Genomic DNA, 20,380 nt, shown 5'->3' on the forward strand with positions numbered 1-20,380 from the left:
AGATGATCACTCATTCTTGAAACCCTCTTGGTTTAACTCTGCTGGCAGCAGTTGTTTTTGAGAGGAATGACCCTCTATGTGTGTTCATGACAGAGCAGTTTGCTTCTGCTTGTCTGGGAAGTATTTGCAAGGAGAAAAGGGGCTCCCAAAGGGAGCTTTCATTTCACAGAAGACGTTAATAGCTTAAATATGTTTACCTTGTGCTTTTTAAAAGCACTATCTAGATGGCAATGCAATGTTTGTTGTTTTATATATTTTTTATAGCAGCCACTTGTGTGATGATTGTATTTCTAGTTGGATTTTTGTTTTTATAACATTACTAGTTATATCTGTGTTCTTGGATGCTGATCTTGAGATTATATATTCTTTACTCTTAGAATGAAAGGGACTTAGAAGTAATTAAAATCTACTAACTGTTCACTATATTAACACCTTTGCAAGTATTTCTGGCTGATATTTACACTGCTTCAGCTTTAGTAAAGAAGTCATTTTGCAAAATAGGGACTTCTTATATACTGCCTGGGAAAGGAATTGTTAGGGAAAATAGGACAGTGCTAGATTTCAGAATATCATGTTGTTCTTTATTTAGAACAGACTTTGGAAACTACTTGAAAATGCTCAGAAGCAGTGTGACTTAGTAAAAGGAGCTTGGGTGAGATTGTGGAACCATCTGAGAACTCAGCCAAATAACTTTACTTGGGGTTTGAAGCACAGTGATGAGCAGAAGTGAGTGTATCTGTTCATTGCCCCTTGCTATGTAGGAGCTGCTCACTTAGTCTATATCAGAGGTTCTCAACCTTCCTAATGCTGTGATCTTTAATAAAATTCCTCATGTTGCTATAACCCCCTCTGTTCTGTTCTATGTGTGTATTTGGATTTGTGTTTGAAAGCCAGAGGACAACCTAGGGTGTTGTTCCTTAGGCTTTGTCTACCTTGTTTTGAGATAGTCTCTTACTGGCCTGAAGCTTGTCAATTAGGCTGAGCTGTCCATTGAGCCTCAGGTATCTTCCTGACTTGTCTCACCAGCAATAGGGTTACCACCATTTGTCATGCAGAGTCAACTCCCAAGGTCCCTCCTTTCCTGTTCTTAAGACAAATCATTACTTGTTTCAGCTCTAAATGTTTAGTTACATTTTTTTTTTTTTTAATTGTGTCAGGGGTGACAGTGTATGTAGATGTCAGGGGACAGCTTGTGTGAAGGAGTTGGTTCTGTCTTTCCATCATGTGGGGCCTAGGGATCAACTAGGCTGTAAGTACCTTTACCTGGTGAACCCCCTCACAACATTATTTTAACTAATGACTCTGTTTTCACTGGAATGTCTTTGATGCATTCTTGCTTTAATTGTTTGATGTATATATGGCTAACTTGTGCAAGGATTTTAGAACAGAGCCTCTCAAACTATGTGTGACAAAGTCCTTGATATTTTCTATTTTAGCATTTCCAACCCTTCATAAGCCAATTTTGTAAAATATAATACAAATGTTACAGCAATGTCATTGCTAAATGTTTTTGAATGCTTATCTTTATTTTGTTGCCTCCTTTTGTGGAAAATGCCAGTTTCTGAGCCACAGCTTAAGTAGCACTGGCCTTGAAAACACTTTGGAAGGCAGTGTTAGGGAGAAAAGCAAGTCGAATTATAAATAGTTTGTTTCTTAGTAAGTTACTATGTGGCCTTTCCTTGCCACAATTGAGAACAAACCATCCTGAAAGGAAACAGACTGAACTAGAGCAAGGGTATCTGTCTCTTGGTGGGTGTGTCCCCTGTGCAGTTCTGCTCCCACTCACCTCTCCAGAATAGCAGCCTCCTCCCCAAATGGGCCATTTGTGCATTAGCCTGGCCTGACACCATTGGCCCAACCGGTGCTGTTGCTATGACTCCATTTGTTGTGTGTGTCTCCATTTCACGCTCTGGTTTGGTAGCTTCACATGATCTCCCTCCCACACTCAGAGTCTTTGCTTCTCCTCTGTCTAGCTAGGAGCAGTTCCTTACCTGGGTCCTTTTCACCTCTGTGGTTCCTTACTTGCAAAAGTGAAGAGGCCTGTTGAGGGGTGCTTGTCAGGATTGTATGTACCCTGTCCTTAAAAGCTATCCTAAGGCTGTGTCAGGATTTACTGAATATTCCAGCACTTGTCTATACTTAGTAAATGGATTTTTTGAGAAACATGATAATAATTTGCTTTTTTGTATCAATAGTATGACTTGTCTTCATGATCTCAAGGTTTTGACATAGGTATGATGCTTGTTCTTGGCTACACTAAGTGCATATTGTAATACTGAGCTACACTCCTACTCCTAGATGCTTATGTTTTTATTGGCTCTTGCTGGTTCTTATTTTTTGTTTTCCTCAATGGTACTTAAATGTTCTTTATTTCTATCTTAGGCTTAGAGTTGAAACTGGAGAGAAGGCTCCATGTATATATTCTTCAGGTCTGTGTTCTCAGGCTTGCCATGGAACTTCCATAGGTCGTTTAGGCTTCTCCTGAAGGAAAAGGCTAGGGTACAGTAGTACATTAAGCAAAATGCCATATACTCATCCTCTTTGTGTGTAGGATAATATAGGTGTATTTGTAGAGTGTGGGGGGAGGGGGCAGAGTCCTCCTCAGGTACACCTACTTTGTGTTTTCGGTTTTGGTTTCTGTTTTTTATTTGTTTGTTTTGTTTTTAAAGACAGAGTTTCTGGGGCTTGGGACTTTCTGATTTGATTAGACTGGGTGGTGGGGATTGAACTGAGGTCCTCATCCTTACTTGTTAAGTACTTTACCAGCTGAGCTATGTCTCCAGCCCCATAAGTAGTCTTTCTGAGCCTGTGTAAATTTGTAGTAATGATAAATCTCAGGATTAAATAAGATGTTTAGGGTATGATAAGTCTTAAATATTAGTTGGTGGCTATTCATATTATGCCATTAGTAAACACTAAAGTGATACAGCAACAAAAATCAAAGTTCTTTACCCTGTCTTTTGACAATGAGACTGGATATTCTGTGATGGTAGAATGCTTCCTATGCATTGTGGACATGCCTGGCCTCTACCAGGTGGTTGGGTGGGTTGAATCCCACCCAACCCACCCAGCTGTGACAATCAAAGTGTTTCTACTCATTGCTAACTGTCTCTAGCGAGACAAATTGTCCTTGGCTGAGACCTACTTATACTTAGACATATAATGAGTTTTCTGAGATGAAATAGTTATGAAATTGGAATACTTAGGAATTTCTCAGAACATTCTGCCTAGGTATGATATGAAATTTAGATTTTTTTTCCTTAATTTTTCTGTTACTATGGGTAGTTTAAAATGCTAATGAATTGATTATATAAGTGAAATATAAAGGACATATATATATATAGTATGTGGGTAGAGTGCCTGGTGTGGCCTTTCTGGTGCTGATGGTGGGCTCTTTTTGGCAGCATACTGTAAGAACTCCGTGGATGGTCTCTGGTATTGCTTCGATGACAGTGATGTGCAGCAGCTGTCAGAAGATGAGGTGTGCACACAGACAGCTTACATACTTTTCTACCAGAGGCGGACAGCCATCCCGTCTTGGTCGGCCAATAGCTCAGTGGCAGGTAACCTGGTTTTTGGCTGTTTTTTTCCAGAGCAGGAGGTTGTAATTCTTGGTCCAGAGGATGTCTCAGAAGGCTTCATTGTTGAAAGCTTGATGAGACTAATTTTTACACCTCCACCAAGGAAATTCGGGTGGACACTGAACTGTCATGAACCAGCAGAGTTCACCTAGAGGTGGGGCAGAGTCTAGCCAAACCACTCATAATTTACTTGTTGGTTAAGTGCCTGGAGGAATAGTGTCAGCAGTCTGAGGTGTTGTTCTGACATCTGTTTGGATTTTCTTGGAACATGTCCCACCTGATAACACCTGCCCAGTGGGGATGCTGGTTGCTTACCATTGGTGAAGATATGTGAAGACCATTAGAAAGAAAGAGTTCTTTTTCTTCCATAAGATTAATCTGTTCTGTTAGGGGAAGGATTGGCTGCTGTTAACTTGTTGAGGGCTTAGTTTTGCTGATGAGATGCAGCCTATTATGTTAATAAACATAGAAATGAGTCCCACACACAACATGGATGCAACCATAGATAATCCAAATGAATGAAGATGCATGCTTCTTACTGTGGACTATGACTTTAAGAAAATAGCTTGAAATGTGGTGATACATCAATAGGAGAGACAGGGAGTGGTAAAGTCCCCTTCCAGGCCTCAAAGAAACTGAAAGGAAGCTTCACTCAAGCAGAGGGACCCCTGCCAGGAGGCAAAGCCTACTCTCTGGGTAGGCTGCTCCCTTGTCTAGAAGAGGGAACTCTTGGGCCATTCTAGAATCTGAGATGTGCTAAAAAATGACAGTCTCTTTAGGTCTGCTTAAGACAGTGATGCTTCATGTAGTCAATTTCAAGAACACTATTACCCTAACATTTTTAAGGGTACCCCTGGAATTGACAGGACTGATAATGTATCTCTCTTTAGTACCCCCTACTGTGTGTGTGCTGGTGCATGTGCATGCATGTATGTATCATTAATATTATAAAATGGCTTTAAAATGTCCAAAAGAGAGCAAAGCTAAGAAAAACAATGTCTGTGTTACTGCTCTTCTTCTGGGTGATTCAGTGGTACTGCCAGTGCTCAGAGGTTGTTCTTAGTGAGTCATTGTAGAGTGAGTGGCTGTGTATCCCTGTTTCACTATTCCCTTGCCAGGATTAGGTGTTGGCTTTTGGAAACATTTATTCTATATTTGCATTTTGATTCTACGACCTTCCCGAATGCAGGAATTGCCTGAAGTTTCTTCATTTTTGCTAGGGATACTCAGCTCTGGGAGTTTGTCTTAACTCTGGAATGAGGACACAAGCCTCTGACTTGATTGGCACAGGATGTGTGCAGTTCAGGACCCTGGCTGACCTCAGGACCCATCTCCTTTTCTGCAGGTTCCACAAGTTCTTCTCTGTGTGAGCACTGGGTGAGCCGGCTCCCAGGGAGCAAGCAAGCCAGCGTGACCTCTGCAGCTTCCTCCAGACGTACCTCCTTGGCTTCACTCTCTGAGTCTGTGGAGATGACAGGGGAAAGGAGTGAAGATGATGGTGGGTGTGGTTCTTGATGTCAGATTTCCAAAATGGCAACACATAAACAAAATACAGGTCTGCAGGCTTAGGAACAAAGTATTTTTCCAAGGAGATTGTAGAACTCAAAAGAGTGGGGGTACATAACTGAGTTGTGGTTTCTCTATGACTCAGGGCTTTCTCCTGCTTCATTATTTCTCACTTCTATATTTCAATGTACAGATTAGATCTTTAACTCTTTTGTTAATAAACACTTTTTGTTAAGTTTGTGGAATGGCTGTAATGACCCAGAGATGTAATGACCTTGCCTGGGACTGCCTCATGTAGAGTTGCTGTCTCAGCCTAATGAGGACACCATTGGGTCAGCTTGACCTCTGCTCTAAACATAGTCACAATAACAATACTGGGGAAAATCTGATTAAATATTGAAGTACATTTTGTTTATTTGGTTTTTTCTTGGTACCTTTCACTTCTGCTTGAGTATTGACAGGATAGCCCTTAGTACTCTCAGGAACCCCAGGTGGTATGGGATGGATTGGGCAGCCAAAGTACTAAGAGCAGAAAGGGGGAAAGGGTGAGCTCAGCTTCTATAATGAAGACAGTGACTCATCTTTCAAAGAGACTCACTCTGCTGCTAATATTTCAGTTGTTTAACCTTTTTTTTTTTTAACTTTTTAAATTTGAATTAGAAACAGGATTGATTTACATGACAATCCCAGTTCCCTTCTCCCACCCATCCTCCCCTACCACCCACCCACCCCCACTAAAACCCTATCTATCACATATCCTTTCTGCTCCCCCTGGATGATGAGGCCTTCCATAGGGTGTCATCAGTGTCTATTGTATCCTTTGGGATAAGGCCTAGGCCCACCCCCGTGTGTGTTGGCTCAGGGAGTATTCTTCTATATGGAATGGGCTTCCAAAGTCCACACCTATGCTAGGGATAAGTGCTGAACTTCCACAGGAGGTCCTGTAGATTTCCGAGGTTTCCTCACAGAAACCCATGTTTCTGGGGTCTGGATCAGTCCCATGCTGGTATTCCAGCTATCAATCTGGGGAGCAAGAGTTCCCCGATGTTCAGTTCAGCTGTTTCTGTGGGTTTCACCAGCCTGGTCTGGACCCCTGTGCTCTTCACTCGTCCTTCTCTGAACTGGGTTTCAGTTCAATTCGGTGATTAGTTGTGGGTGTCTGCTTCTACTTCCACCAGCTGCTGGATGAAGGCTATAGGATGGCATATAAGTTTTCTAGGAGCGATGGATAATTCTGAGAAAATAAAATGGAGCTGAAATGGAAGGTGGTTGGAAAGTAGTCAAGCTAGCAGAGCTGTGGCATGGCTGTGGCTCTACCTGCCTTGGCATTTTATTTCATTTCCTTGTGAAGCAGGGATATATGGGATAATTGTTGCTAAGCCCTTTCTCCTTCATAGTATTTTATAAAAAGCTGACTAGTGAGCCTGTGCCTATTTAGGTGGACATTAGTTTCATCACAGCCCTGTAAACTTGGAATTTGCTGTTGTTTTAACAAAAACCCAAAAGTAGCTTGCCTAAATCTGTTTTTAAACAGTCTAGTTGGTGAAATCAATATTTTCTTAAGCATCATCATCATTTAGTTATGTTCAGTAGTAACATGGAACAGAATCTGACTCAGAAATCACAAAGGCCACAGCTACAGTAATAAAATGTATACAGAATTCAGCTTGGAATTGTCTTCAGGAGGTTTAAGCCATTGGAAATACTAGTCTACCAGTCACTCAAGGTAGTATGTATAATATCCAAGGCTCTAGTTCTTTCCACTAATGACCTTTCATTGTTACCTGTTACAGACTTACTTCTACAGGGAACACAGTGGGGTCATGAGTCTTGTGTCATTTTGGCCAAAGAGTTCATTCTGTGAGTTCCAGGTGTCCTTCAGGAAGATGTAGCAGCCCATGTTTAGTGAACATCTGGGAGTGGCAGGCTCCTTGCTAGACACAGACTTCTAAGATTTCATTTAATTATCTGATTAGATCAACAGTCAGCAAACTAGCCAGAGGCCACATGTGGATGGCTGGTTTATCCATAGTTTTTGGAACATAACCATCCATGCTTAATTGTGTGGCTGCTTTTATGGTAAAATCACAGAGCTGAGCAATTGCCTGAACTGCCTGACAGACTGACTGGATCTTTCGAGGAAGTGTGCTGACCCTGATGTAGGAGGAAGTAGATGGAGAACATTTTGCTGACTTCAGAGTTAGCATAATTCTATTTTGTAGATAAGGGAACTGGTCCTCAAAGGGTTGAAAGCACACAGCTATCCTTGACTCTAGTAAACAGGCCAGCTTTGAAGGTCATAGTCCTGTTCCATCAGGCTTGCTCTTGCTCTATCTTCAGTGTTTCATCAGACTTGCCCTTGCTCTATCTTCAGAGTCTTAAGGTGTACTAAGTATTTTTGTTGGTTTAAACTGACAGAATTTTCTGTGCTGTGCAGGAGGCTTTTCTACTCGACCATTTGTGAGAAGTGTGCAACGTCAAAGCCTGTCATCTAGATCTTCCGTCACCAGCCCCTTGGCCGTCAATGAAAATTGCATGCGGCCTTCTTGGTCCCTGTCTGCCAAGCTACAGATGCGCTCCAGTTCTCCTTCCCGCTTCTCAGGGGACTCCCCGATTCATGGATCTGCCTCCACCCTTGAAAGGATTGGGGAGGCAGGTGATGACAAAGTCTCCATTTCTTGCTTCGGTAGTCTACGGAACCTTTCTGGTAGCCACCAGGAATCAAGTGATAGTCACAGTAGAAGAGAGCACAAGGCTGTGGGCCGGGCCCCACTGGCTGTCATGGAAGGTGTGTTCAAAGATGAGTCAGACTCTCGAAAATTGAACTCCAGTGTTGTAGACACACCAAGCAAAAATCTAGCACAAGGGGATTGCTTGGCCCCCATCTCTGATCCTTTTGATAATAATAACCAGATTGCTTATGTGGATCAGAGTGATTCTGTTGACAGCTCTCCAGTCAAAGAGGTAAAACCTCCAAGCCACTCAGACTCCCTCACAAAGAGGCCAGAGAGCACAACCAAGAGATCCCCTAGTTCCAAAGGCACTTCTGAGCCAGAGAAGAGCATGCGGAAAGGGAGGCCGGCCTTGGCCAGCCAGGAATCTTCTCTTTCAAGCCCATCCCCTTCTTCACCTGTTCCTGTGAAGGTTTCCATGAAACCTGCTCGATGTCGGAGCAAAGCAGATTCTTCCAGGGCCAGTGGAAGACATTCGTCACCTGCCTCTACCCAACCCAAAAAAGAATCATCCCCCAAGTCCCAGGAATCCATGTCCTCTCCTTCACCACAGAAGCAAAAGTCTGCTTCTGCCTTCACTTACTCCTCTTCCTCCATATCTGCCAAAAAAGCCCCAGGCCCTGCCACCAGGGGCTCCTTCCCTTCTGGGAAGAGCAGGACTTCTGACCGGAGCTTGAGTAGAGAGGGTTCTAGACAAAGCTTAGGTTCTGACAGGGCCAGTGTCACCTCCACCTCCACCTCCAAACCCAGCTCCCCTCGAGTGAATCAGGCCAGAGCAGGGGACAGCAGAGTTGATGGCAAACACGTTCGGAGCTCCTCCATGGCCAGTCTGCGTTCACCTAGCACAAGTGTGCGCTCTGGGTTGAAGAGGGACAGCAAGTCTGAGGACAAAGGACTGTCCTTCTTTAAGTCAGCCTTGAGACAGAAAGAAACCCGGCGGTCTACTGATCTTGGCAAGACAACCTTGCTGTCCAAAAAGGCTGGTGGGAGCTCTGTCAAGTCAGTCAGTAAGAACACAACAGATGACAAGGCAGAGAAAGGCCATCAGCCCCCAGGCTCACAGCAGCCAAACACAAATGCAGTTGGAAAAGAACAGCTTGTCTCCAAGGACCCTGCTTCTGCTAAACATTCCTTGCTATCTGCTCGCAGATCCAAGTCTTCCCAGCTAGATTCCGGAGTTCCTTTGTCTCCCAGTAGCAGGCTGGCCACTGAGAAAGGCTCCAAAAAGCTGTCATCTAGCATGCAAACCTCTGCACGGCCTTCTCAAAAACCTCAGTGATCTTCTGCAATCCGGGTGTTTTATCTGTACAGATGTTTGTTTATTTATTTAGAACTCTTCCCTTCCCACTAAAGCCCTCTATGCTTTTATTTTGTATTTTTTGGGGGTCATGTGCCTGACTTTGTGAGAGAGTATGAGTGTGCGTGTGTGGAATTCAAATTGTTAAAAGCGTCGCCTTATTCTGCCATTGAACCAAATAACAGCCATAGGCAAAGCATTGATACCAAGCTAACTGGAATAACTGTAGAAAATAATCTGGATAGTCCCTTAACAATTGTACCTATTTCTTTCTAGAAAACTCTAATGACTTTTGTTAGACACTAGGGTTTGGAAACCTGTGAACCAATTAAGCTATCAGTGTGTAGACAGATGAACTGTTTGACTTAGGTTTCATCTGAGCAGGATTTATCTTCATGTAGATTGTTGAATGGCATCAAGAGCTTAAAAATAAACAAAAAACAAAAACTGTGACGCTAACAACAAAATAAACTGAGGGAAAACTTGCTTTCTGCACTTTGGCCCCATCTACCAGTTTTTGTAAGGGCAATATCTTAACACTAATGTTTCTCAGGTATATATACTCAGCTAGTCTAGGATTGATGTATATTACTAATAAATGGGCTCAAGAGGAAGGTGACATGGGGGGAGGTGGTGACTGTCCTTTCTCCTACTGCCACAGGTAGAGGTTTCAGAGGTAGACATAAAATCTTTTGCTACCTTCATATCTGCAGTGATATGCATACCCTCACCTGTCTTGACTCCTTGGATATGTTCTAAGATTGCGCAGATTTTGGATAGTCAGAAAGCCAGTCACTTTTTTTTTTTTAATTCTAAATTTGGTCTCTAAGGCCATTGGAATTTCAAACTGTAGCAGAACAGTTAATGCCTTTGAAAGATTCCCAGAAAAAAATTCTATTCCAAGATGGAAGCCTGAGTTGATAGCATTTTCCTTCCCTGATGTGGCTTTTTTCTGTCAGATGTTGAGGATCTCTACTGCCCCTTGTGTGCATGCTTACAGCCTTGTCTTGTTGCTTGGAAAAGAAAGAAGTTGCCTCCTGCCAAGAGCTGCTTGACGGTGTGTTGACATGACATGAGACAAAGCATTGCAGTGCACTTTGGATCCTGCCCATCAGTCTTCTTTTTGACTGCTTTTCGGGAACTCTTATGTCTGCTCTGTTCTGAAGAGTTTATCTCAGACCTAGAACTCTAGCAGAGTCTGGCATATATTCCCTCTGGCTTGTAGTTGCAAATTGCATTATTATATATCAAGAGGGGAACCTCACTGAATTCTCACAGGCAAAAACAGTTTTCCAAGCCTTGTGGTAATTGCTTGGAAATACTTTCCAGCCCAGTTTTTTAGTATTTTCTTCTTTTTTTCAATATCAAGAGAATCATGGTCTTGATTCTTAGAGTAACATTTGTCACTTTGTCATTAAATACAGCATGTTGAGTTTATGTGTTATTAAATACTAAGACTCATGGCTCCCAGGTCCATACAAACTCCCTTTCCAGTGTTTCTGTGAAGTGACTGCAGTGCATATGTGCATGCAGTTTTGATTTCTGCACTGTCCTTTTGTTTCTCTCTCTCTCTCTCTCTCTCTCTCTCTCTCTCTCTCTCTCTCTCTCTCTCTCTCTCCCTCTCTCTCTCTCTCATGAATACCTCTTGGGAAGTATTTCCAGTAGGTTACTTAAGTTTATTTTGCTGCTAATGTGGACATTATCTGGTAGCTTGCAGGGTCAGAGTGGCTGGGATTTTCAGCCCTTGTGGTGTTTGAGGGTTAGATGTTCAGCCTTGTGCATATTACCACAGTGCTCCACGAAATCCAGTGTGTGTGAGCCAGTGTCCACTGCACTCAGTCCTGTACTGGCTACTTCTGTGTCGTGTCGTCTCCCCCCCCCCCTTTGTGGCTTCCCAAAGCATTGAGGCTCTCTGCTCTGCCTTGATGTGACTGAGGTGACAGCTGCCTTTGCATGCCATCATTGTTCAGTGGCACAAGGTCAGCCCAATCAGTGTTTAGCCACTAATCTTATTTTCTCTTATTGTTTTTATTTTCTGAAAAAGCACCAAATGTGAGGCCATCAGTATCAGGAATTGAGCATTTGTGTAATTTGAGCCTCTGAAACAGTCTTAGAATTAGAGTGTAGTAAGACAAAGGACTTTAATAACAAGCTGTTTTGCCATAATTAAGATGAATAGAAACTAGTTTAATTTTCACAGTACTACAAAGTTTTATTCTTGAATGCAGTAGGAATGGATCTTCCCTCCCACATGTATCATGTTTTCTTAAAAAACAAAACAAAACAGAAAAATCCTGTACAAGTCTCTTTACTTTTCCATGGGATCCAAAATACAATTTCTATAATATAATAAAATCAAAAACCTATATGTATATGGAGTTTAGTCCTTATTTCATATTTAATTTAATAGAAAAAAATCAAGATGTATTACGGCATTGTCTAGGCTATGAAGCTGTCATGCCTGTGAGGTTGAAACACAATGGAATCTAATTCCTGACTTCTGGGGTGTGTTTAAGACCCAAGAAAAGCTGCTTTGAAGGTGTTGTCTGAAGTGAAATAGCTGACGAAAGCTTTGTCACTTGGTTCATTCAGTTCTGTTGGCAGGGTTAGGGACTTGGTTATTACAGTCTTTTCCCAAGTCCCTAACAGTGAACATATGTGTACTTTGGGGTCAAATTCACCTGCTCAGATGGTAAGCCTGAGTTTCTGCTTGGCAACCCACTGAGCCTGGTTAGGGCAGTCAGTCCCAGCAGGCACACAGCACCAACCAACAGAGTGATGCACTGGTAGTAATTTTTTTGGTGTTAAATAAAACTCCATTTTATCATTGTTCTCTTTTCCTGTAAACATTCTGTGCATGAGGCTACACCATTCCTTAGGTCAGCCTCCCACCTTGCCTTCATGACTCCTCAGTGCTCAGTGTCACTTAAGATCCTCACCAACCTCATTTGTATTTTCTTATGCCTGAGAGTAAGTAGTGCCGCACCGGATCAATAGAGCAATGTGGGATATCTGTGCTATGCCAAAGTTGTGCAGAGATCTGAGGTTGCCTTGAACACATGTAATCCTTCTTTAATCATTCATTCATTCAATTCATTTGAACCTGCTTTGCATATAAAGGTAAACAGAAAGCTTCAGCAGTCTGTTGTATTTGAGGCGTCCTGGGAGACACCAGAGCAAATGGGCTGCCACGGAGCGATAGTCTTCAGCAGAAACACCCAAATAGATTCTGGTCAACAGAAGCCTGAGGTTCTCTTGAGTTTTTGTCTGGAAAGCAAAAGTGTCCTTGTTGATCTCTGGAGACAGTGTGGTCTTCTGGCCACTGGTTCAGGTTGAGTATCAGTACTGTGTAGCGATTAAAATCTAGTACCTAGTCACTTTGCATTAGAATCAACCCTCTGTATGAGATGGCTGTGAAGATTATTGAGGGATGGGATGCATTGTCACCCCTCTCACTATAACAAATAGGAATGTTGTGTTAAGGGAGCAGTAGTGACAGCTTAAGGGAATATGGACTAAAGAGTTGTGAACAAAGTTCATTTTGGATAAAGCCTCTTGAAGTAGATGAACACATGGCATCATGTCTCAATTTGATAGATATTAAATAGCTGAAGTTACTGTTTGCTGTGTAGACTGTCATTGAATACAAACATAGTTAGTGTCCTGGGTTGGACTTTTGAACTAGGATGAAACTCATAAGCACAGTTTCAATAAAATACAGTTTGGAGGTGCATTGATACTTATATTTTAGGGTTGAGAAGAGCAAAATTTGCTGATAAACTAGTGCCTACCATAAAAACAACTTAGCTGCTAGTATGCAGGCTGTTCTTGCTTTAGTTTTATAAAGGGTTCGTTGCTGTCCAACTGACTGCACCTTTCAGATGGGACATAATTCTTTTTATTTCCCACCTGAAACGTTATTTCAATGCTCCTATGCTGCCTTTTGACCAGACCCCAAATTGTTTTTTGCAGCTGCCTTTTGAGCATGACCCCCAAGTAAAGACAGCAGTTTTGCATGCCCTCCATCTAACCCAGAAAGCATGCTCATACTACCTATGCAAGCAACCAATTAAAAAGCATACAGAGAGACTACACTAAACATTGGGTTTTAAAAAAGAAAAAAGACAACTCGGATTCTGGAACTCTATTTTTGAATTTGTAATTTTTAAAATGTGGCTTAGTCATCAGTGTAGGTGAGCATGAATGTGAATTTTAGGTTGCTTTGTGTCTATTTCTCTGCCAATCTTTTTGATCATTGGTGAGATTGTGTATAAAATAATATTTTGAGAGCAGGAATGGATTGAGTATGTTGAACATACACTGGTGTATATACTGTATTTAGCCTGAAGACTTTCCTAAAGTATTTTGTTCTAAGAAATAACCTGCCATTTTCTATAGATTTTAATTTTTTATATCTTCTAGTATCCTTCATGACAAGGAGAGATGTGGCTTCACATAGTGCTAACAATTTTTAAATGCTTCTGAAGAGACTTGGAGCTATTTAGGAAGGTTCTGTGGCTTCCCAACCACCATTCTCAGTAAGATTAAGGGTGTGGCATGTATGATAGTGCTGTGTAATGGATTCAGGTCTAGATCCATCTAACATTCATTTAAAACCATTGTTTCCCATGGGGCAGGGACAGGGAGGCTCATATCGTATGTGAGAGGTGTCTTCGAATCTCATACATACATTATCTCCAGGCCTGTTCTGGATGATTCACCTGAAGTCACTAGTATCATCAAGGGATTTGGAATGTCTGGGCCTCTCCCAGGCTTTTGGTGCCAGTTAGCACTGGCCGGGTCCTGTGTGTGACTTTGTCTTTGGTTGCAGTCAGAATTAAGGATGTGGTACGCCATCTCTTTGCCAACAGCTTATGGCGAGAATCATCACTGCCATGCAAAGTATTCAGGAGGAATTCCAGTTGTGTTGGACAAGAAAATTAAAAGAAGGTGTCAATCCCCTGCTTGAAATTCAGGGGACATGGTGTTTTCTGACTTCAAGGCCTGATTTGGACCTATGAAGCATTTTATGGGTGATACATCATATCACTTGCCAGTCTGGCAATTGATCTTACTTCCTGGTGGTAGAGTGCCACAAGGGTTCCAAATTCATTCCCAGAGCCTCTCTCCAGATCCTACTGTAGTCTGACACCCATGCAGGAGGGAAGTCACTCCAGATTAGAAAATGTGGCGGAAGACAGTAGGAAGCACCCGTCTAGCCTTGCAAACCCTGTTCTGCTTTTGACAGCACGGTTGCAAGCCACAGGCTGCACTGGGCCCCCTGCTCAGATTGCACTCCACACTAGGTCTTTCCTGCTCAGAACATAGCATTAGGAGTCCTTTTAAGTTTAAAAACAAATGTGAAACATTTTGTTCGAATTATTTCGGAGCTCTCATTACTATTTTATTTTAATGTAATTAAAAAAATCAATACTTATCCAGGAGTTTGGCAGTATATGTTACCTACAGAGGCACATAAAGTTTGTTTTTAATCTGTGGTGAGCTGGGTGCACTATATCATCTTCAAAATAATCTACTGTGCTGTGTGGCCTCATCCCATCGAGCATCAGGCTGCCTACAAAAAGGGAAAAGAAACAGTTTATCTGGCACGGTCCATATTTTCAGGAGTAAGGATATCAGGAGAAATCAGAGCTGGAACAGCTTTGGCACAGCCTCCCAGAGTCGAGCTCTCTGCTGCTGTGAACACGCAGCACGAACTTTCCTAGGTGCTATTCCAGACTGGGGGACTGTGTTTCTGCACTTGCGGTTCTGTGGTCTTTCCTGTAGGCATTTATGTTCTGTGTAGGTCAGCTCACCGACTGTGCCTCTCACCATTGGTTAAAATGGAATTCAGGCCCCGTTTCCAAAATGGTTTCTTGATTCTCTTGTGTATTTAAAGTGGTGTTTATTTCTCTAGGTGTCTTAAAAGCTGCATGTCATATCACTGTACACAAAATGAGTTGGTGTCATTCGAGAGCCAGTAATGAGCTCTATATAAATTGTTCAGTGAAAGGATGGCAGAGTATCTATCCTTCAGGCTGGAAGAAAGTGTATCCTACATTTTAAATTATTTTAGGTCAAGTGCATGAGGTGTGTCACTGCCTTCTGTTATTTATTTGTATATTTTACTATTCCAGGTGTATGCACTTTTAAGAAGCAGAATTTATATTTTTATGTTTAAAACATTTTATTTCTGAGACAGCAGTTGGTTATATAGTATACAATTGGAATTAAGAGAAAACTGGAAAATGTAACAAAACATAATAAATTTATTACATGATGCCTTCTTCAAGACATACTCTTCTTTTCTCCCCCTTGCCACACCAGTTTTTTTTTTTAATCGACTAGTATTTGTACTGCATCGATTTGTACAACAAAATGTCTTAAAATTGCAGCATTTCAGATAAAAGCATCAAGTTACAGGATACTATCATGCAGTCTGGCCAAATTCCTTCATGCAATGCCTGTGTAAAAAGATCACATGTGTACTTACTCAGTGTTCCTGGTCCGAGATAAGAGACTATTTGCCCTGAGCTACATAGCTGGGCAAGAAAGAGCTCACATTCTGCCTCACCTCCAACAGGTTTTCTTCATTGCTCCTCTTTGGTGATGAGAGAAAATTGTAGCATAAAAAGTATTCTTTCCCCAGCCTTTTCTCACCCCTTACACACATAGTACCTGTTTTATTTTTTATTTTATGTATATGAGTGTTTTGCTTGCATGTGTGAAGGTACACCACTCTGCCTCTGCCTACTGGGGGAAGCTAGAAATGACTCTTAGATCCCCTGGAATTTGGAGTTGCTGCAGGCTTTGATCCACTGTGTGGCTGCTGGGAACTGGACCCAGATCTTCTGGAAGAGTAGCCAATGCTCTTAATCACTGAGCATCTCTCCAGCCTCTCAGTACCTGGCTTTTAACCATCTTCTGAGTTTTTGTTTTGCCCACAAAGACAGGGTGTCGTATCACTTATGACCACTTGGGGGCAATAGAGCTCAACATTCTCCAGTGTAGTTTAAAAGTCCAGTTTACCAGTTCTTAACTGAGGGTGGAAATGCCTGGGATGAGTTGAGAATAGCCTCTCTGAGCAGGCCTTGCTCATCGTGTAAATACTTCAGCTAGCTTTTTCTCCCAGAGAAGTGAGTGCCATGGAAGCCCAGCATCACGGCAGGGTTGGGGCAGACTACATGCCGGGTCATACAAAACAGCACTTAACCTCCTCCTCTAGTTTGGAGTGGTAAGATTTTTCCTTTAGCTTAACCACAGCACACTGTTTGCTAAAGAAATTTCATTATGCATGCAAATGTTCATGTATCATAAAATATATAGATGTAATATTTGCACAAATATTTAAAGACCACTTTGTCCCCACTGAATTTGGAGGGCTATTTTCAAATACTTGGATGCTCAGTGTCTGCAAACACGTCTTAGCCTCTGATGTCTTCATGAAGAAAGCAAAGATGTGGCAAAGCCCCTTGACCTGGTCCATTTGCCCTTTGTATTAAAGCCCCCATGAGAGATTTGAGGCCTAAGCCAGCAGGAAGTGGCTGAAAACCTGTCATCCCAAGTCAATGCCCCTTCCCCAGGTGGGCTCCAGACTTCAACAGATGTTTGGTTTTTGCCTGTGGCTGTCCCCTTTTTTTGGCATCTCCATGTGGATTGTCCAGGACTTTGATCTGGTGGGAAGGGTTTACCTCATAGAGCCCTTTGGGATTCTGTCTTGACTAGATCTTGGGTCACCATCACAGTTTCCTCTCCCTGTCAACATTCACTACACAGGGAAGACAAGGGATCTCCTTTCCGTGACAAATGCTGCTTATGTAGTCCAGTGGACATCTCCCTGTTATTTATGGTTTTCAGAGCTGTGTCATTAATTTGGCTTGCTCTTTTGGTTTAATCAGCCCCATTTTTCTTTTTCAAATTTGAATTTATTTACTGTATTATTTTTTGTGTGTGAATGTTTTGCCTACACATATGTTTGTGTACCATGTCCATGCCTGGTGCTGCCCATCAAGATTCCGCTGGAACTGGAGTTACAGATGGTTGTGAACCACCTTATGGGTGCTGGAAATTGAACCTGGTCCTCTGCAAGAGCAACAAGTGCCCTTAACCTCTGCACCAACTCTCCAGCCCTCCCATTTTTTTGAGTCAAAGGTAATATGAGACTTTGATATTAAGACTAAGCATGTGATATTTCCTAGGTCTCCCCTTTGTTTATGAAAAAAAACAAAACAAAACAGAGACTCAGATCCAGTTTCCAGTTCCAAGGATTCATTCTGTCTCCTAGATTATGCCTCAAAACATCGTGGTATACAGAATGCAGATGGGCCTCACCAGCCTCTGGTTCATACAAGGTCACATGAGGGAAGATGACACTTTTCTATCATTCCAAGGCAGAGTCCAGGCTCCTTCTCGTAGCACTGTCTCTGTGGTCCAGCACGAGGATATAGGCACAGGGTCAAAATAGTGAGTGTGACATTTGAGCACCACCCTCCATGCTGTTCCTCGAGACATTCTGCCTCCTAGCTTTGAGACACCCAGAGGGTCCATTTCCTCACCCTCACATCATCTCCTAAATATGGCCTTGCTTTAGAACCCTCCTGGACTGCCTTCTCAAACTTGCAGTCCATGCTACAGTCTACCTCCTCTCTACTGTGTGTTCTGCATTTTACTCAATAGGCTGGAGCTACGCATGCCTGAGGGAGATTCAGGGAGCTGGCCTGCTGCATTTGCTTGCTCTTTTTCCTCTTAAAGGAGGGCACATGGTGGTGACTCCCTGAACTACTGGGCTAACTGACTTGTCTGAGTCAACCTTTCTGTCTAGGGGGTGGAGTTGTGAAGATGAAGGGGAAGGATGCTTTCTAAGCCTGCCCTACTGTTTTGGACAGAGAAAAGGTTGAGTGAGTGTTTGCTATCATTGGAATTATGACGGAGGAGGGGCTAACCCTGAAGGCCTTGCAGAATAGCTCTCATTCCACCCAAGGGAAACTACTTTCTAGAAGCCACCCTTCCTGGCATGTAGGGCAAGAAGCAGTAGAAGGGAGGAGTAACCATCTAAAGGAACCTCATATGATTTGCTACCTTTGTTCTAAAGTAAATGACAATCAGGAACAGTTTAATTTGGGGGAAAAGATGAGATCCAGTTTGTGCCATTGTGCAGTCACCATGACAACAATGTGGTACCCAAGGAATTAGGAGCTTGCTGTAGGAATCTGGGTGCAGGCTGCAGGAGGGGTGACCTAGAGTGGTGGGGGTGCAGGATGGTAGGCAGGATCTGTGCAGAGGAGGCTAGCTGCTGGGCTTGAACCCTGCAACTGTGACTTAATGGTTGGCCAATCAGGACAAATTATTCAACTTCTCTGTGCCTGGAGGTCTTCTCCTGTGGAATGCAGATTGTGGTGTTTACACGAGGAAGTATTTAGTTTTTGGAGTGTTGTATATATTTATATTTAATTACTAATGTACTTGGCTTTACCTATTATCTTACTGTTTCTTTGGTATTTGTATCACCTGCTTTGCTTTTAGTGGTTTAGTTTTTATAAGTGACTTCATTGCCTTCTACGTTCCACCCCTTTCATCTTCTATACCATCTGCCTTATATCTGTCTCTTCTTCCTTGATCTTTTAAACTCCAAGCATCTGTGCCTGTATAGGTGTGTGTGTGTGTGTACAGGTACATATGGTTGGACATGTGTGTGCGTGTATGAGGGGGCCAGAGGTTGACACTGGGAATCCTTCTCCATTGCTCTCCACCTTGTTTTTCAAGACAGTCTTTTACTATTTGGTTAGGTTAGCTGGTCATCAAGCTCTAGGGATTTCCTGTCTCTGTCTTTCCAGTGCTGGGGTTCCTGATATGCCCCACCGGACTTGGGTTTTCACTTGAGTGTTGCAGATACACACGCAGGTGCTCTGGTTTGCACTGCAGATAGTTCACCTGGCCTTGTTTTCACTCCGCCCCAAACTGGCCTTTTACTCAAAACCCGTCTCCTCCTTTAACTTTAGCTGCCACTTCATTCTTAAAGGCAGACTCACCCCATGTACTTCATACTGACTTCCAACTCTCCCCTGCACACCACAACCCCAAGCGCTGAGATGATGGGTGTGTGCTGGCTTTCAGCATTGCCTTCTGGATTTATGAGAGCCCAAGAAACATTACGTTAGTATTTCTCACCCCTCAGGGCTTCAGAACTCTTTCATTCTCTTGCCCTTTCTGACCATTTGCTATGCTCATCATTTTGAGTCTCTGTTCATTTGACAATATTAATATTATGCTGTCAGTCTTCACTGAGATTCACCAGACATTCACTTTCATTGCTCTTCCATCCTTTCCATAGTTCACCCTGGGATTGGTTTTCTTCTGTCTGAAGAATTCCTGTTACTATTTTATTTTTAAGCCTGTGTTAATGGTGCATTCTCTCAGTTCTTACTTGATTAGAAATGTCTTTATATTTTAAAGAGGAAATCATTTGTGTTTATTGATCCATGTATGTTTTTTCATTAAAAGGCTGTTAACCTTTTGACTGAGGGGTATCTGCTCTAGGCACAACAAAGGACCAAACAGCAGCAATGATCTATTTTCTAATTGAAAACGTTTCTCTAGTTTTTTTTTTTGTTTGTTTTTTGTTTTTGTTTTTTTTTGAGAAGGAGAGAAAGAGAAACAAACTAGAGATAAAATCTTTATTCTGGGAAGTAAATACTTCAGTCTAGAGATTAGGGATGTAGCTCAGTGGAAGAGTGTGTGACTAGCATGCTCAAGCCCTAGGTCCCACCCCCAGCACCAAAATAAATAAATAAATAAATAAATAAATGAAAAGTTTAGTTAGATACATCTCCTGATTACTGACACGTTGTCGCTAAATTTTATGTCAACACAGGCTTCATTTTGGAAGAGTGAATTTCTTTTTTTTTTCTTCTTCCATGATTGACATCAAATTTATTTAATTTTTTTTAAATTTAGAAACAATCTTATTTTACATATGAATCCCAGTTCTCTCTCCTTCCCATCCCTCCATTCCCCCCACTGCCCCCCCTTCCCACTCCCCATCCACTCCCCAGGGAGGGTGAGGCCTTCCACGTGGGACCATCTAAGTCTGTCATATTTGGGGCAGGGCCTAGGCCCTCCCCGGTGTATCTAGGCTGACAGAGTAGCCCTCCATGGGGAATGGACTCCAAAAGTCCATTCGTGCACTAGGGATAAATACAGGTTCCACTGTCAGAGGTCCTATAGACTGCCCAGGCCTCCTAACTGTCACCCACATTCAGAGGGCT

General features: G+C 42.4%; 1 protein-coding gene across 2 annotated transcripts in view; it reads left to right on the forward strand.

The window, feature by feature from the left end:
- Usp31 (ubiquitin specific peptidase 31) overlaps positions 1-15,403 on the forward strand; it is a 64,038-nt gene extending 48,635 nt beyond the window's left edge. Inside the window, exons 14-16 of one of the 2 annotated variants that reach the window (XM_027410243.2) lie at positions 3,405-3,563; positions 4,927-5,079; positions 7,525-15,403. In XM_027410243.2, coding sequence (XP_027266044.1) covers positions 3,405-3,563; positions 4,927-5,079; positions 7,525-9,098 — 1,886 coding nt within the window. In that variant the 3' untranslated portion in view covers positions 9,099-15,403. The remainder of the gene's footprint in view (positions 1-3,404; positions 3,564-4,926; positions 5,080-7,524) is intronic. The other variant, XM_027410244.2, reaches the window with a different exon arrangement.
- Positions 15,404-20,380: the final 4,977 nt, after the last annotated feature.

The sequence above is a fragment of the Cricetulus griseus genome, chromosome 3 (assembly GCF_003668045.3).
Source record: "Cricetulus griseus strain 17A/GY chromosome 3, alternate assembly CriGri-PICRH-1.0, whole genome shotgun sequence".
NCBI classification, from domain to species: Eukaryota; Metazoa; Chordata; class Mammalia; order Rodentia; family Cricetidae; genus Cricetulus; species Cricetulus griseus.